Source organism: Medicago sativa, chromosome 5 (genome assembly GCF_051527215.1).
Source record: "Medicago sativa cultivar Bolivia chromosome 5, Bolivia_mono, whole genome shotgun sequence".
In the NCBI taxonomy this organism is placed as follows: domain Eukaryota; kingdom Viridiplantae; phylum Streptophyta; class Magnoliopsida; order Fabales; family Fabaceae; genus Medicago; species Medicago sativa.
The window spans coordinates 25,483,000-25,498,169 of record NC_140753.1 but is presented as its reverse complement, the minus strand read 5'-3'; the positions used below and the strand labels follow the sequence as shown (position 1 = coordinate 25,498,169).

Below are 15,170 nucleotides of genomic sequence, written 5' to 3'. Positions count from 1 at the left end.
AAAGAGAGGATATAGGTTGTTTTAGAAGAGATAATCGTTGGTTCCTTATAGTCATAAAAATCTCTTTCCTATCGTGACAACTCTTGTTCCCCCACCTTTTTGGGGCCCTACTTTTGTTATGATTCTTATGCAAAAAATAGGAGAAACAGACCTAATATAATAATAAAAGGAGAAGGTCGATTCCCTCGATCCACCTTTCAAGCCTCTCTAGCGCGGGTAGGTTGGCCAAAAAATAAAGCACCGAAAAAAATACTAGTTAAGGCTTGCTGTTTGTTGGCAGGCAGGCCGAGGCTACGGATTTGTCGGCTGATTGATTCTCGAAATAACCTCTCGGGGAAAAAAAAGGTCCCCGGGTCCCGACCAAAAAATTAATAGGAAGCGGGGCGGGCGAGGGTCTTTCATTAAAGGGGGGAAAGGAGGGGCCTTGCGCAGCTTTAGAAAGGAGACAATTTCATAAAGTCACTCTCTCCAACCTTTTCTATCTATCCTTAGAAGTTGGGCGAGAGAAAGTCAATATGATAATTTGCGTTGGTTTTTCCAACTAAACTAAGCACTTTTTTTCTTTATGGAAGGCTCAGCCCCACACTCTGACTTCAATGATGGGAACAACCCCCGCACTCTGGCGCTCCAATGAACAAAAGTTCTCCGCCTTACTTAATTTAGAATAGTGGTCGATCCCTCGGGAGTTACATTCGTAACTTAATGTTATGTTCACGTTCACGCGGTGATATTATATCCAAGAGTACAACCCTGTACGTAGTCTATGTCTGGGGAGCATACTTGACAGGAGATAGACACAGGCGGTAGATAGGTCCCCCACTTCGATTCCTGCCCCGTTAGCATCTCCGATCCAAGATAAGGGATTACTCCGTTAGGTCTTTTCGGTCCGGAGCCGGCCGGTAATGGACCTACTTACCCTGCTTTCTGATCCCGTCTTAACTAGTATTTTTTTCGGTGCTTTATTTTTTGGCCAACCTACCCGCGCTAGAGAGGCTTGAAAGGTGGATCGAGGGAATCGACCTTCTCCTTTTATTATTATATTAGGTCTGTTTCTCCTATTTTTTGCATAAGAATCATAACAAAAGTAGGGCCCCAAAAAGGTGGGGGAACAAGAGTTGTCACGATAGGAAAGAGATTTTTATGACTATAAGGAACCAACGATTATCTCTTCTAAAACAACCTATATCCTCCACACTTAATCAACATTTGATAGATTATCCAACCCCGAGCAATCTGAGTTATTGGTGGGGCTTCGGTTCGTTAGCTGGTATTTGTTTAGTAATTCAGATAGTGACTGGCGTTTTTTTAGCTATGCATTACACACCTCATGTGGATCTAGCTTTCAACAGCGTAGAACACGTTATGAGAGATGTTGAAGGGGGCTGGTTGCTCCGTTATATGCATGCTAATGGGGCAAGTATGTTTCTCATTGTGGTTCACCTTCATATTTTTCGTGGTCTATATCATGCGAGTTATAGCAGTCCTAGGGAATTTGTTCGGTGTCTCGGAGTTGTAATCTTCCTATTAATGATTGTGACAGCTTTTACAGGATACGTACCACCTTGGGGTCAGATGAGCTTTTGGGGAGCTACAGTAATTACAAGCTTAGCTAGCGCCATACCTGTAGTAGGAGATACCATAGTTACTTGGCTTTAGGGTGGTTTCTCCGTGGACAATGCCACCTTAAATCGTTTTTTTAGTCTTCATCATTTACTCCCCTTTATTTTAGTAGGCGCCAGTCTTCTTCATCTGGCCGCATTGCATCAATATGGATCAAATAATCCATTGGGTGTACATTCAGAGATGGATCAAATTTCTTTTTACCCTTATTTTTATGTAAAGGATCTAGTAGGTTGGGTAGCTTTTGCTATCTTTTTTTCCATTTGGATTTTTTATGCTCCTAATGTTTTGGGGCATCCCGACAATTATATACCTGCTAATCCGATGCCCACCCCGCCTCATATTGTGCCGGAATGGTATTTCCTACCGATCCATGCCATTCTTCGTAGTATACCTGACAAATCGGGAGGTGTAGCCGCAATAGCACCTGTTTTTATATGTCTGTTGGCTTTACCTTTTTTTAAAAGTATGTACGTGCGTAGTTCAAGTTTTCGCCCTATTCACCAAGGAATATTTTGGTTGCTTTTGGCGGATCGCTTACTACTAGGTTGGATCGGATGTCAACCTGTGGAGGCACCATTTGTTACTATTGGACAAATTCCTCCTTTGGTGTTCTTCTTGTTCTTTGCCATAACGCCCATTCCGGGACGAGTTGGAAGAGGAATTCCAAATTCTTACACGGATGAGACTGATCAGTGAACAACTCTGACACCAAGAATTTACGTATTACACCAAGAATTCATTGACAAGCGGCTAACAAAGCCCTTCCAAACCCACTCACGAGCTACTTCACACGGACTAAAACCTATCCCTTCTATTATGATTGTCCATTTATTCTTAGTGCTGCTGGACTTGAGCCTCAATCTCCGCTTTGTCAACTTCCAACCCCTTCTTTCACACGCACTTAGTTCCTTCACATCTTGAAAGCACTTGTGTAAACTGTTATGGCGATAAGTTATCCTATTTTTCAATGAAATCATAGATCTTTGAAATGTAGCAGGAGCATTGCAAGGTTCAACTCTTTGTTGAGGCCACTTGTGTAGGAAAGCCCTTGATCGAATGGCGGGGTCTGCTGAAGAGCGACCCACGTCTTCCTCGTCATACAGCACAGAAGTCTGACTTCCACCTCAAATGCAGCTTCTTATTGACAAATTGCAACCGGAGTTTGCCATGACTGATCATAGTTTTCGAAAGAAGATCGAGAAAAGAAGCCAAGACCCTTCTACCGTACCGAATTACGCTTTCACCAGGAGCGTAGCGAAAAACAAACAGTAAGATTTTGGTCCGGCTTACTCTCTATACTTAACATATCTTGCTTCCCTATCACCATCTCTTCGGAATGGCACTGAATTCGTACTCCCCAGGCTCCGCACTCACGATACCCCCACAATATAGTATAAATAGTGGCCGTTCACGTCAGGAAGGAAAAGAAGAAAGAGGGAGGACGGATCCCAAGGGTAACTTCAAAAGCAAACATGCTTACCATATGGCTGCTCATCAAGACTCTCAGCAAAGACTCCAATCGAGTGACTGGAAGTGGATTTGCCCAAACTACTCCTAGAGTGAACGACTTCCTCTGGCTTTGTGCCCATGATCGTCTAGCCCTTCTCCACACTCGGCACATTAGGGATCTGGTGCCAAGGAATCAATGAAAGCACCGACCATGTCCTCATAACCAGCCCTAAAGCTACTAAATTATGGCCTCCCCTCTGATCTGAGAAGCTGATCATGCCCATAATAAAGGTTGTTCCAGCCGAAAGATGATCCCAGACCTGTCTGACCTACCGTTAGCTTTGCAGTACTCCCACCCAGGTAAGGACAGGTGGCATAGCGCAATCCTCACCGATGTGGTGTCCAGTCACAACCCTAATTTTCCACTTTCTTTCCTTGGCTTTCGAACCGTTGATTGATAGCAATGAGACAAAGAGAGAGAAAGATTCCAAGTCACTTTCCTTATTCAAAGGAAGAAGAAGAGCGGATGGATTTTTCTTCTATATAAAATAAAAAAACAACCGAATTTCGACTTACCTTAGTCTAAAGTCAAGAACGAATTGCCATGACGTTCCAATCCTATCGGTTGACAGTGGAGTTGTGTTGATGGACAATGATCACCCCTGCAATGTAGTTGGTATTGGTTCGGTCCTTAACTTAAAGAAGGAGCTTACTCATATTAATGTGCAGCTGAGTCCCCTTGATTGATTCAATCCTGCTTGAAGTCAAGTCAGGGGTCATTCCAAGGGAAGGATTCATTCGAAAGCACAGATTCAGTCCACCCGAATGGTCGAGTGCCAATAGATAGATCAAGTAGGGGCTTCCCTTTCCTTGCAATGAACCGAGTTCGTGCTTTGGGATTCCTTAACAAACAAAGCGAGTTGAGCACGAAGACTTTTTCGAAGATGACTTCTGTCAATAGGCAAGTAGCGCCCAATCGAGCGAGAGAAGATAGCCCAGGGAATTCTTTCACATCCCTATAGCCAGAGTCAGTCGTTGGAGTTTATCCCTTTATAGACAATGAAAGTTTCCTTTCATCACGACTAGTCCTTCCTAGTTATTGCCGTAGCTGTCCCGCTAACGGTAGTCCCTGCCCCCAGAGATTTCTATTGTATTTGCCATTGCTTGAACTAGCTAACTTTATCTTCCAATCCCGCTTTATTACTAGATCTTCTAAAGAAAGATAAGAGAACTGGAATCTATTCTATACTAGGGAGAAGCAAAAGTCCAAAACGATTCCTCTCTTTGTCAAGAAGAAAATCCCTAGCCATTGCTTTCACTGTCTTACTCGCTGGCTACTGCCACTGCAACCAGAGGGGGGATTACCTAAGCTCACGAAGGGTAAAATCCTGGAGAAGGCGAAGTGCTTATCTCAGAAAATGAAGAGAAACTTAACTGACTAGATTGCCTAGGATCCCTATTTACCCAAGAGACTTAATTAAAGGCTTGAAAGTAAAGAAACTGCGCTTACCATAGGCCTTTATAAAGAAAACAGCCTTGCACACACTCCTGACCACTCTTATATCCTTTTAAATGGGGGATTCGCTTACACAAGGAAAGTCACTCCCATGATTAATTGATAGAAGAGACCATAAAGGGGTGATAATAGAGTTGTGGACTGGGATCCGGATCTAAGAGTTCTCCTTCCTTGTGGCTAGCTTCCTTCAGCTGCAATAACTATCTCAGCTCTACCTCTTTCTGACTTCAAGTACCGATTTTGATCAAAGGAACCTTTCAAGAAGTGACCTTGAGTCTGCTCGCTTAGTGTCAATCTTTTAATGATAGAGTTATGCTCTTCGTAAGAAAGGAAAGTAAAGGAGATCAAAGTTCACTCTAATAAAGAGATCTGACTTAGCCAAAGAAAACCGAGGGGGGTAGCATCAAGAGAAGAGCTAGTCCCATAAGACTGCTATTATCAAGATCTAGCGTAAATAAATTAGAGCTCAGATTCGATAGTCGGAACTCTTGGTAGTAAGGAGCGGCCGGTAATGGACCTACTTACCTTGCTTGTGGACCAGCTGCGGAGCTAACCCCTTTTTTATGGGTTTGGCGGTTGCTACCAAGACGATTTCTTTATGCCCATCAAAGGACCTCGAGATGCTAATCCACGAAAAACGATACGAGAAATTCGAAAGAACTCATATACGGAACGAGGGCGACCCGTGGAAATACATCGGTTTCTTACTCGTGCAAAGGAACTATTTCTCGGCAATCTCGACAACTTATAACGAAGTTTGTCCCGCATATCACTAGGAAGATCGGAATCTTTACAAAAGGCTTTATAAAGCTTTCGTCTCAATTCATATTTAGCCGCGAGCAATCAGCGTTTGTGATCTCGTATATTTCGCTTCTCCGACATATCTTACTGAGTTTCTCCCTCATCTTTTTGCAAAAAGCCGCTCCACGATGGTAAAGTCTCATATTGTGTGTTGGCCGAAGTTACAATAGTCACATTGAACCCTCGAATATGTTCGAAGATCTCGAAATGATCTTCCAGTTCCGGGGAGAATTCGCAAAACTCCGTTTCCATCGAGAATTGAATGGAGTTTTCCCGTATTTCGACCGGAGAATCTAACAGAGACATTACTGTCGATATTCTGACCGAAAAATTAGACATTCCATGCCCTCGGAGAGTGCTTTGTCGTGCTAGGTCACTGACATATCCTTTGTCTTTTTTTGACCCCAAGAATGGATTGGATCGAAACGACTTTCCTGTCGAACCCCTTTGTGTCTGTATTAATTTCTGACCGCGCGGAATCTCCATAGCCAATTTTCCATTTTTAATTATTAAATCATAGGGTGCCTTAGGTACTAATCTTATTTCACACGATCCAGGAACTTCCATAACGTTGGCGTGATTCAGTTTGAGCAACGGATCCTGACGTGATACATCTTCGTAATGAAAATTGAGTGGAAACATAGTGATTGATTGAGACAAAAAAATTCCCTCTGGACAGAAAGAGAGTCCGGAGTAGTTCATAACGAAAGTGAGATGTGCTTGGTTGTTGACCAACAGAAAGGATGCATGGGAAAAAGACCAAAGCTATCAGAAAGACTAAGATGGATAGAAAAAAGAGGAAAGCAATGAATCACTAAAGTTGGAGGGTGCTATTGACTCAGCCGTAGATGGGATTCATACTAAGGCAAGCTCTTGAAATGGAACCCAAGGGGAGGGGATAAGAGGGAAGACACTCATCTGCAGATTGGAGACCAAGGGTCTTTCCAGGAGGCTCGGGTGAGAGGGGTGTGATGAATAGAGATTTCCCACCAGCAGCTTCTCCTATCACTTTACTTCTGCAGGCGCTGGATCTTAAGGGAAATGCCCGGATCCATATTATATAAGATAAGGATTTCAGGTAGTGAGAGAACCGAGCTGGGCCGAGCAAGTCCTCACTCGAAGAAGCAGACTGGCCGGCTTAAAGGCAAGTTGAAGTCGAAAAGCCTTATATGACTCTTTCGAGAAGGACTTCCCGGATTCGGAAGTAGCAGTCCCTCTATTCCAGTTGCAAAGAAAGAAAGGAGTAGCCTTTTGTTTTGAAAGGCAGGCTTGCTATACTAGATTGCTTGCGTCTATGATCGAACTTGAAACTAGCCCGAGAGGTAGAGCACAGCGTAAGGGAGAGAGTGAGGGTGGAACCTGTAATGTACCAACGAGGGAAATTGGAAACAGTACCTAACCCTCTCCTCAGATCGTGAGGGAAGTTCCGCTCCCGAACCATCCAGCGGCCAACAAAGCCCTGCTAGCGAAGGAATGCATCCAACAGTGTTCTGTCTCATTGGTCCTCTCATGCCAGAATTTGCTCATAAATCCACTTTGTTCTCCCGGAAATAAGTTTTTTTATAAAACATTACTTATGTTACTTCGATCTGATACCTCTCGATTCTGAGAGGAAATGCGCATTTGTATCATTTATACTCTCCCCATCTCGAATTCTACTAATTTGATATGGGACTGGTTGTGAAGGGAAGCTTTGTGGGAGAAAGGAGGAAAAGGTCAGGCTAGTCAAGGCTTTACTCAAACATATGGGATAGATTACGAGGAAGCCTTTGCCCCGGTAGCCAAGATGAAGTCTGTTCGTCTCCTGCTCTCTATTGCTGCGAATCGAGATTGGCCTCTGTTCCAATTATATGTTAAAAATGCCTTCCTGAACGGGGACCTACAGGAAAAAGTTTACATGAGTCCTCCACCCGGTTGTTTAAATAATTTTCTGTGATACATTAGAAATATAGGATTGAATGCGCTTTTAGGAAGCATTCAATTCATCCCTTTAAATGCAGTCATTTGATTTGGTAATAAAGTATAATAAATAGAAAAAAATAAATGACCTGATTATATATTAACGGCCAATCGTCTATAAAAGAGAAGGTTCCATCGGAACAATTATTTATTGCTATTTCAGGATACCTGGTCTCGTTTTTTTCACTTTTTTTAAAAAAAAACGTGTGGGGATAAATGACAAAAAGATATTGGAACATAACTTTTGAAGAGATGATGGAAGCTGGAGTTCATTTTGGCCATGATACTCGGAAACGGAATCCTCGAATGGCACCTTTTATATCGGCAAAGCGTAAAGGTATTCATATTACAAATCTTACTCGAACTGCTCGTTTTTTATCAGAAGCTTGTGATTTGGTTTTTGATGCAGCAAGCATGGGAAAACAATTCTTAATTGTTGGTACAAAAAAAAAAGCAGCCGATTCAGTAACACGGGCTGCAATAAGAGCTCGATGTCATTATGTTAATAAAAAATGGCTCGGAGGTATGTTAACGAATTGGTATACTACAGAAACGAGACTTCGTAAGTTCAGGGACTTGAGAACGGAGCAAAAGACAGGGAAACTGAACTCTCTTCCAAAAAGAGATGCCGCTATGTTCAAGAGACAATTATCTCATTTGGAAACATATCTGGGTGGCATAAAATATATGACGGGGTTACCCGATATTGTAATAATCGTTGATCAGCAAGAAGAATATACGGCTCTTCGAGAATGTATCACTTTGGGAATTCCAACGATTTGTTTAATCGATACAAATTGTGACCCAGATCTAGCAGATATTTCGATTCCAGCTAATGATGATGCTATAGCTTCAATCCGATTAATTCTTAACAAATTAGTTTTTGCAATTTGTGAGGGTCGTTCTAGCTATATACGAAATTTTTGATTAATAATAAGATAAATAAATTTTTAGATTTGGTTGGGCGGTCATAGATTTATGGAATCGGTTATTATAGCATTACAAAATTTTGCAAAAATAAATATTTTGTGATTAGTAGGTATTCAAAATAGAAAAGGAAATGAAAGTCAAATAAGGAAGGGATACTGAATCAGTTGCAGGCTATAATGTAGAATATGCGCGGGATGCGATCCTTAATAGTCCACTGTTGGCGGAAGCCAATGTGCCGAGTGTATATAAAGGGATTCTTCCCTTTATAACCATCGAATGTTCGGAGAGCACTTTTAGTCAGCGTTGGTGAATGGAAGCCCCTCTATCAAGCAAGAAAGAAGCGGCTATTCCCACGGCGGAGTCACCATTGACTCTATTTATTATTATGGTAAATTAGTTTATCAAGATGTCAATCTGAGATCTTATTTCGGTTCGATACGTCCACCTGCGAGACTAACCTTTGGCTTTCGTCTCGGTAGGTGTATTCTTATACATTTTCCCAAAAGAACATTCATTCATTTCTTTCTTCCCCGTCGACCACGACGACTGAAACGACGCGATAAATCCAGACCCGGAAAGGAGAAGGGCCGGTGGTGGGCATTTGGGAAAGTAGGGCCGATCGGGTGTCTTCATTCCAGCAACAAGAAAGACGAAGAACGAAACGAAGTGAGAGGCCGGAGGGCAGGGAAAAGAGTCGAGTCGATCAGGCTCGACGACCGGGAGAAGCAAAACGAAATTAGGATTTGGCCAAAAAAGAAGCAACGCTATGGATACCATGACCGATCACCATCGATAAAGAAGAATCTTTCTAAATCACTTCGGGTCAGCGGGGCGCATCCGAAATACGCCGGGGCTGTAAATGACATAGCGTTCCTGATAGAAAATTACGACTCCTTCAGAAAAACGAAGTTTTTTAAGTTATTTTTCCCCCGCTCCGACGGCCCGACGAGTCATCTATTTAAAAGGACCCTCCCTGCAGTGCGCCCCTCCTTGAATTATTCGGTCATGCAATACTTTTTTTGTAGAAAGAACCAAATGCATTTCGACCCCGTCGTAGTTCTCAATCATTTCGTGGCACCGAGCGTGGCTGAACCATCTACGATGGGGGGAGCGAATGCGCAGGGAAGAAGCTTAGATAAGAGAATACGTTCTCGCATCGCTTTTTTTGTAGAAAGCTCGACCAGCGAGAAAAAGTGTTTGGCCGAAGCCAAAAAGAGGTTGACCCACTTCATTCGCTTGGCGAATGATCTTCGCTTCGCGGGAACAACAAAAACCACCATCTCGCTCTTTCCTTTCTTCGGTGCTACCTTTTTCTTTCCAAGGGATAGAGTTGGGATTTATAAGAACCTTTTTTTTGAGGATGCCCGGGAACCACTCCTAGGTCAATTAAGGATCAAATGTTGGAACCTCATGGGTAAGGATAAGGTAATGGAATTGATAGATAAATTAATAGACCTAGGTAGGATAGGAGAGTGGATAAAGGGAATAGAGATGATGATAGAGATCATACTGAGAAACAGAAAAATTCCGTACGGGTACAACTCTTATTTGAACGAAGTGAAAAAAATGCGATCTTTGTTGTCTAATAGAACAAACACTAATACCTTAATTGAGTCGGTCAAGATCAAATCTGTTTATCAAAGTGCTTCTCCGATTGCTCAAGACATCTCTTTTCAACTGAGAAAGAAAACAAGGTCATTTCGTTCCATTTTTAGTAGAATAGTGAAGGATATTCCATTAGTAATGAAAAAAGGGGTTGAGGGGATCCGTATATGTTGTTCAGGTCGATCAGAAGGCGCAGAAATAGCTAGAACTGAATGCGGAAAGTATGGAAAAACATCTCGTAATGTATTTAACCAGAAAATAGATTATGCTTCTGCGGAAGTATCTACTCGTTACGGAATCTCAGGTGTCAAAGTGTGGATTTCATATAGTAAAAAAAAAAAGGGACGTGCTATATCCGAAACGTACGAAATTTAGTAAATATCATAAAGGCAGATGTAGTAGGGGTTGCAAACCAGACGGAACAAAACTTGGTTTTGGAAGATATGGCACTCAAAGTTGTAGAGCTGGTCGTCTTTCATATCGAGCCATTGAAGCAGCGCGTCGGGCTATAATCGGGCACTTCCATCGTGCTATGAGCGGACAATTCCGAAAAAATGGTAAGATATGGGTAAGAGTTTTCGCGGATATCCCTATTACCGGGAAACCTACAGAAGTAAGAATGGGAAGAGGAAAAGGAAATCCTACGGGTTGGATTGCTCGTGTGTCCGCGGGACAAGTCCTATTTGAGATGGATGGTGTGAGTTTGTCAAATGCTCGACAAGCCGCTACATTAGCGGCGCATAAACCATGTTCGTCATAGGGAATTGTCCTAGCATCTCGCCTTATTTTCTTACTCGTCACAGTACAGATCCCGCGAATCAAATGATTACTGACTTGAACTAGCACTTGCTGCTATTCACTCAGCAGACGATCAGGCGAGATGCTAATTGGAGAAGGACTAACCGGACCAGCCTTCCCGGAAAGCACGAGCATACAGATTCGAAGTGTTCGTTCGAAGATTCCACTATACCTTTTTAACTCGGGAAAGCCACTCTAGCCTATACTCTTTGTCTTGAATCACAGAGGAAGGACAAGAGCTCGGACAACAACTATCAAAACTTGAGGAACCACACTGCTTTAGCTGCTTGAGTACTCGTATCTGCTCCTTCTATCATTGGTGTGGTGGTATCGTATATAAGATCCCGGCTGCATTTAGGAGTTATCTTTTCCTCTAACTATAAATTTAATACATAATATAGATGGTATCCTAGCATAGAAAAGAGATCAAAGGAAGAGAGCGGACATGATCAATAGTACTAGAAGTATACAGGAAAGAGAGAAGGCAGAATTGGACAAATAGCAGCTTTTCCGGTCTCAGATGCGGCAACACCCATTACCGGTGTTAGCATGTTAGCACTTTCCCTCTTTTCTCGCACGAGGCAAGCAAGGCCTGGAAGAGTGAATCGTCGAACAGGAGGAAGGACTTCGTACCAGGGCTGGAATCAAAGTGGAAATTCGTTTCTCTTTCAAAGCTAGAAGCGCAGTTCTGGAAGCAAAGCCAAGTTCTATCTCTGGTTCACAAGCCTGACGTTCTCAAGGTGCGGAAGGCTTTGGTTCGTAAGTCAGGTTATCTATCTTTCTCCTGACGCTTTCATGCTTTCACCTTCGTTTCCGAAAGAATTTAATTCCCTTTTTATATATCCTTCAGGCCTTTAAAAACAATAGCAAATAGGGTTTACTGAGCCCCCTTGAACTCTAGTTTTTAGGCTTTCGAGGAAGGTTATTATTCTTCCTTCAGGGAAGAAGGGCTGAGGTGGAAGCATTTCCATCTATAGTAACCTTAACATCGACTATGTTCATGAATAGTGGGTATAGGTACCGATCGGAGAATAGCTTCAGGTAGCCCCTATAGACGACATCCGTGGGGTTCATCGGAACTATATAACAAAGGTATCCATCAATCAGTCATCAAGTATGATCAATCAAGCCCATAATATTTTCTTTATATTCTGTCTCCCTTTTCAGTTGGAGTTACATAGGAGAGGTCCATTGGGGGCACTAGTTACTGGTTGGGTTACATTGGTCCATAGGCGCGCGAATAGGGTCCTACCTGTCTATTCTTTGGGTTGCCTTCATATCATAAAGTTTAAGTTCGATTACATCTAGTTCCAAGCGGTAAAGAAGGGCAAAAGAAAGCCTGTAGAAGTCTTTCAGGTCCCTCTGTCCGAGAAGATGTGTTTGCGCGCACCGATCTACTGCCCGATTTCTGAATGATGTATCTAGTGGAGGATGGCTATTGGCGCAGTAAAGCCCAATTCTTCCTTGGTAGTTCCACGGATCCGAACTTGATCTGGAATTACTTAATCCGTTCAGCTAGCACTAAAAAGGCTACTCCTAGTAGAAGTGGTAGAATTATTCCAAGTATTTCAGCTGGAACTGCTATGTACGTTTTCGATTTTCTATTCACTCATGATCTGGCCTGGTCGACCCAATCATGATATTGAAGGATGGGACCTTTTCTCGAAAAACCCTGTATCTCGACATACGGGCATTCTTTTCGATCTTTTACCTTATAGTAATAGTACACTTAACACCAACCCAATCTTTTAAAAAGGGCTGATAAGAAACTCCTATACCAGTGATACATTGACTATAACTCTAAAGGGTACCACAATGTGAGATGTACTAAGGCGGAAAGCAACCCCGCTTATAGCGTTCGTGACCAATCCCCATTGGTCACTTCACTCGTCTAGAAGACAGATAAGAGTTAGAGCTTTAGTAGTATACCAGGGACATTTTACTTTTAATTTCCGTGACTGAGACACTGACTAAGAAGACATGGACTTGATTATACTCTAACGGCTCACACATAGGGTACTTTTATACGTTACCACCAGTTGCCACATTTGCTTATGAAACAAGAACAGCTTCCCCTCTGAAACTGAAGAAAATTAATGAGGTTCTCAATTACGTTGAGAACAACCGGGATTCCCTTTTAAATTCAGGTCAAAGCCTCATCCACGAGTTCACTGTCAAGGTCAACGATTGGGAGAGGGAGCAAGGGCGCCGCCCTTATTAAACTAAACAATGTGAGGTACAGACGCCGGATGGGCAGACCTCTAATCGTTGGATCCGGTAAACAGGGTAGCCCCGGCGTGGGGCTGGATTGAATCCTTTCTATTTTATCATGCGCTCTTTTGCAATGAAGATGAAGAAGGCTGGAGGACGCTTTCCCAGCAAGAATGATTAGAAAGGAAAAAAGGAAGATATTTATATACGTATTTATATACGTAAGCCCTCACATTATAAGACTGAAGGAAAGACTCCTGCTTCAAGTGCCAAGAAAAGAGTATAGCGGGAGGTTCTTATGAGTTAAGCTTCTTTGGATCAATCGATAGTGTGCTTATCGCTCTACTTCGCTTTATTCTCATGCCAGTGGACCTCGTCGCTCAGCTTTAGGCCGCTTCATTTCAGAAGTGAGCATGAAGTCCGAATTTAATAGATACTGAGAAAGCGTCTTTCGTGATGAAAGTAGGGATTCAGGATTGAGAAAGAAATCAGCAATGCGCAGCTGGAGCTTCATCTATTATAGGAGGCGTAGGGTAGGCTCTTTGGATAGATTGACTGGCTTAAGCCGATGAACCCCGTTCCCTCGTGCTTCCATTAATGACAGATACATCAGTAGAGGTCGGCCAAGCATGATCAAAGCAAAACTAAAACCTTTTCAACAGCTGCCTCAGGAAAGGCAGAAACTGGATCACTAGAATGCGATGGAATAAAACTACCACATGGATTATTAACCCAGCAGTAGCTTACTTAGGAAATTAATTCTTCGCAAGAAGAAGGAAGAGGTTAGTGTTAGTATGGAACTGACCTAGCTTAGGCTAGGCCCTTGATCCATCTAGATGTTGTTTCTTGGGTATAACTCTTGCTAGATGAAGGTACAGCCCATAATTTAGTAGCTACAAAAGGAAATTGATCAGGGATTATTAATAAAGACTAAAATTGATTCTTCCTGGGTCGATGCCCGAGCGGTTAATGGGGACGGACTGTAAATTCGTTGGCAATATGTCTACGCTGGTTCAAATCCAGCTCGGCCCAAAAATTTGCTGATCCACCATGAAATGATATAACCCATTTGGTGTTCTCTGAAAATCACCAATGGGCTCCCATACAGAAGAATAAAATCTCGAGTGCTATTTCTTTTTTCCATATTACATATTTTTTCCACAAATTCGGATTTTGAAAAATTCCTATCGGGATTTTAAAATATAAAGTCTTAGGAAAGGATTAAAGTAAAAAAAGAGTCTTTTTTGTTTCCTTGATTCATTGATTTTTCAATCAAGTTAGCAATAAGGAACGGATTGCGAATAATTCGTGTCGATTTCGCTAAAGTGCAGACCCATAAAAATATCAATATATAAGTCTGCCTCTTTCAGTTACAGTACAGGGGTTCGAATCTAAAATAGAAATTCAAAGGGTTTGAATGAGAATATAGTAAGAATATGTATGCTATACAACTTTTTCCCTGGGATTGTAGTTCAATTGGTCAGAGCACCGCCCTGTCAAGGCGGAAGCTGCGGGTTCGAGTCCCGTCAGTCCCGATGGATACAAATCCAAAAAATATCAATTGATTTCGTATGTGAAAGGGAATAAAAAAGAAAGAAATCTCATTTCTAACAGGGATTCCTTTTTTCTTTTTTAGTTTAAGGTAAAGGTTCGGACGAAGAAAGAAAAAGGAATTTTTCATTGCATCAGAAAGTAATTTTTTTTTTTTTGGTATGGATAAAAGATCTTCCTATGTTATACTATTTAATTCTCGACGATGAATTGATTTGATAGCTCCGATATTGTTATTCGTGATATTGATCTGATTTTATATCATCGAGATAAAATTTATACCACTGAATTTACTGACGAAAGATTTTTCATTTCTATGGGATTAAATCCCGAAGTATTTATTAGAAATAAAAGAGAAAGAAAACATAGAGATTATGGAAGTCAATATTCTCGCATTTATAGCTACTGCACTCTTCATTCTAGTTCCTACTGCCTTTTTACTTATAATTTACGTAAAAACGGTAAGTCAAAGTGACTAATTTTAATTAAACATGACTTCTGATTTCTTATCAATGCGATGACAATGATTGAATAAAGAAAAAAGGGTTTCCATTTCGGGTCTTTCTTTTAAATAAAATGATCAGACTACAATCAGCAGAATTCTATGAAATCCATATAGTATAGTAGATAGTATAGTAGAAAGAAATCAAATCTATTTCTTTCTACTATAAACTATTATGGTATGGTAAAAATGGAATGTTTTACTTAAAAAAAAGAAGTTTAATAT

At 41.7% G+C, this 15,170-nt stretch overlaps 4 protein-coding genes and 2 non-coding genes across 6 annotated transcripts; 4 read left to right on the top strand and 2 right to left on the bottom strand.

Moving 5' to 3' along the window:
• Nucleotides 1–203: 203 nt before the first annotated feature.
• LOC146921317 (small ribosomal subunit protein uS14m) lies at nucleotides 204–5,356 on the bottom strand. Its single transcript, XM_085714748.1, has 2 exons — nucleotides 5,106–5,356; nucleotides 204–908 (listed from the first exon to the last, which is right to left on the bottom strand). Exon 1 carries the CDS (start codon nucleotides 5,354–5,356, stop codon nucleotides 5,168–5,170), a length of 189 nt encoding a protein of 62 aa, XP_085570874.1. The 3' UTR covers nucleotides 204–908; nucleotides 5,106–5,167.
• Nucleotides 944–2,381, top strand: LOC146921318 (cytochrome b). Its single transcript, XM_085714746.1, is given in 1 exon segment — nucleotides 944–2,381. A coding segment is annotated over 1 exon segment (1,179 nt). The 5' UTR covers nucleotides 944–1,140; the 3' UTR covers nucleotides 2,320–2,381.
• LOC146921316 (Ribosomal L5P family protein) lies at nucleotides 5,303–6,190 on the bottom strand. Its single transcript, XM_085714747.1, has one exon. It carries the CDS (start codon nucleotides 6,089–6,091, stop codon nucleotides 5,474–5,476), a length of 618 nt encoding a protein of 205 aa, XP_085570873.1. The 5' UTR covers nucleotides 6,092–6,190; the 3' UTR covers nucleotides 5,303–5,473.
• A 2,372-nt stretch (nucleotides 6,191–8,562) lies between these two features.
• LOC146921315 (50S ribosomal protein L16) lies at nucleotides 8,563–10,643 on the top strand. Its single transcript, XM_085714744.1, has one exon. The coding sequence runs from the start codon at nucleotides 10,149–10,151 to the stop codon at nucleotides 10,641–10,643; it is 495 nt and encodes a 164-aa protein (XP_085570870.1). The 5' UTR covers nucleotides 8,563–10,148.
• A 3,197-nt stretch (nucleotides 10,644–13,840) lies between these two features.
• Nucleotides 13,841–13,924, top strand: TRNAY-GUA (transfer RNA tyrosine (anticodon GUA)). Its single transcript has one exon. It is a non-coding gene; the product is annotated as a tRNA-Tyr (tRNA).
• Nucleotides 13,925–14,353: 429 nt separating this feature from the next.
• TRNAD-GUC (transfer RNA aspartic acid (anticodon GUC)) lies at nucleotides 14,354–14,427 on the top strand. The gene has a single exon. It is a non-coding gene; the product is annotated as a tRNA-Asp (tRNA).
• The last annotated feature ends 743 nt before the right edge of the window (nucleotides 14,428–15,170 follow it).

What these genes read in the sequence shown, in the direction of transcription:
- LOC146921316 (XM_085714747.1), bottom strand. Translation starts at nt 6,091, where the DNA reads ATGAACTACTCCGGACTCTCTTTCTGTCCAGAGGGAATTTTTTTGTCT.
- LOC146921315 (XM_085714744.1), top strand. Translation starts at nt 10,149, where the DNA reads ATGCTTCTGCGGAAGTATCTACTCGTTACGGAATCTCAGGTGTCAAAG.
- LOC146921317 (XM_085714748.1), bottom strand. Translation starts at nt 5,356, where the DNA reads ATGCGGGACAAACTTCGTTATAAGTTGTCGAGATTGCCGAGAAATAGT.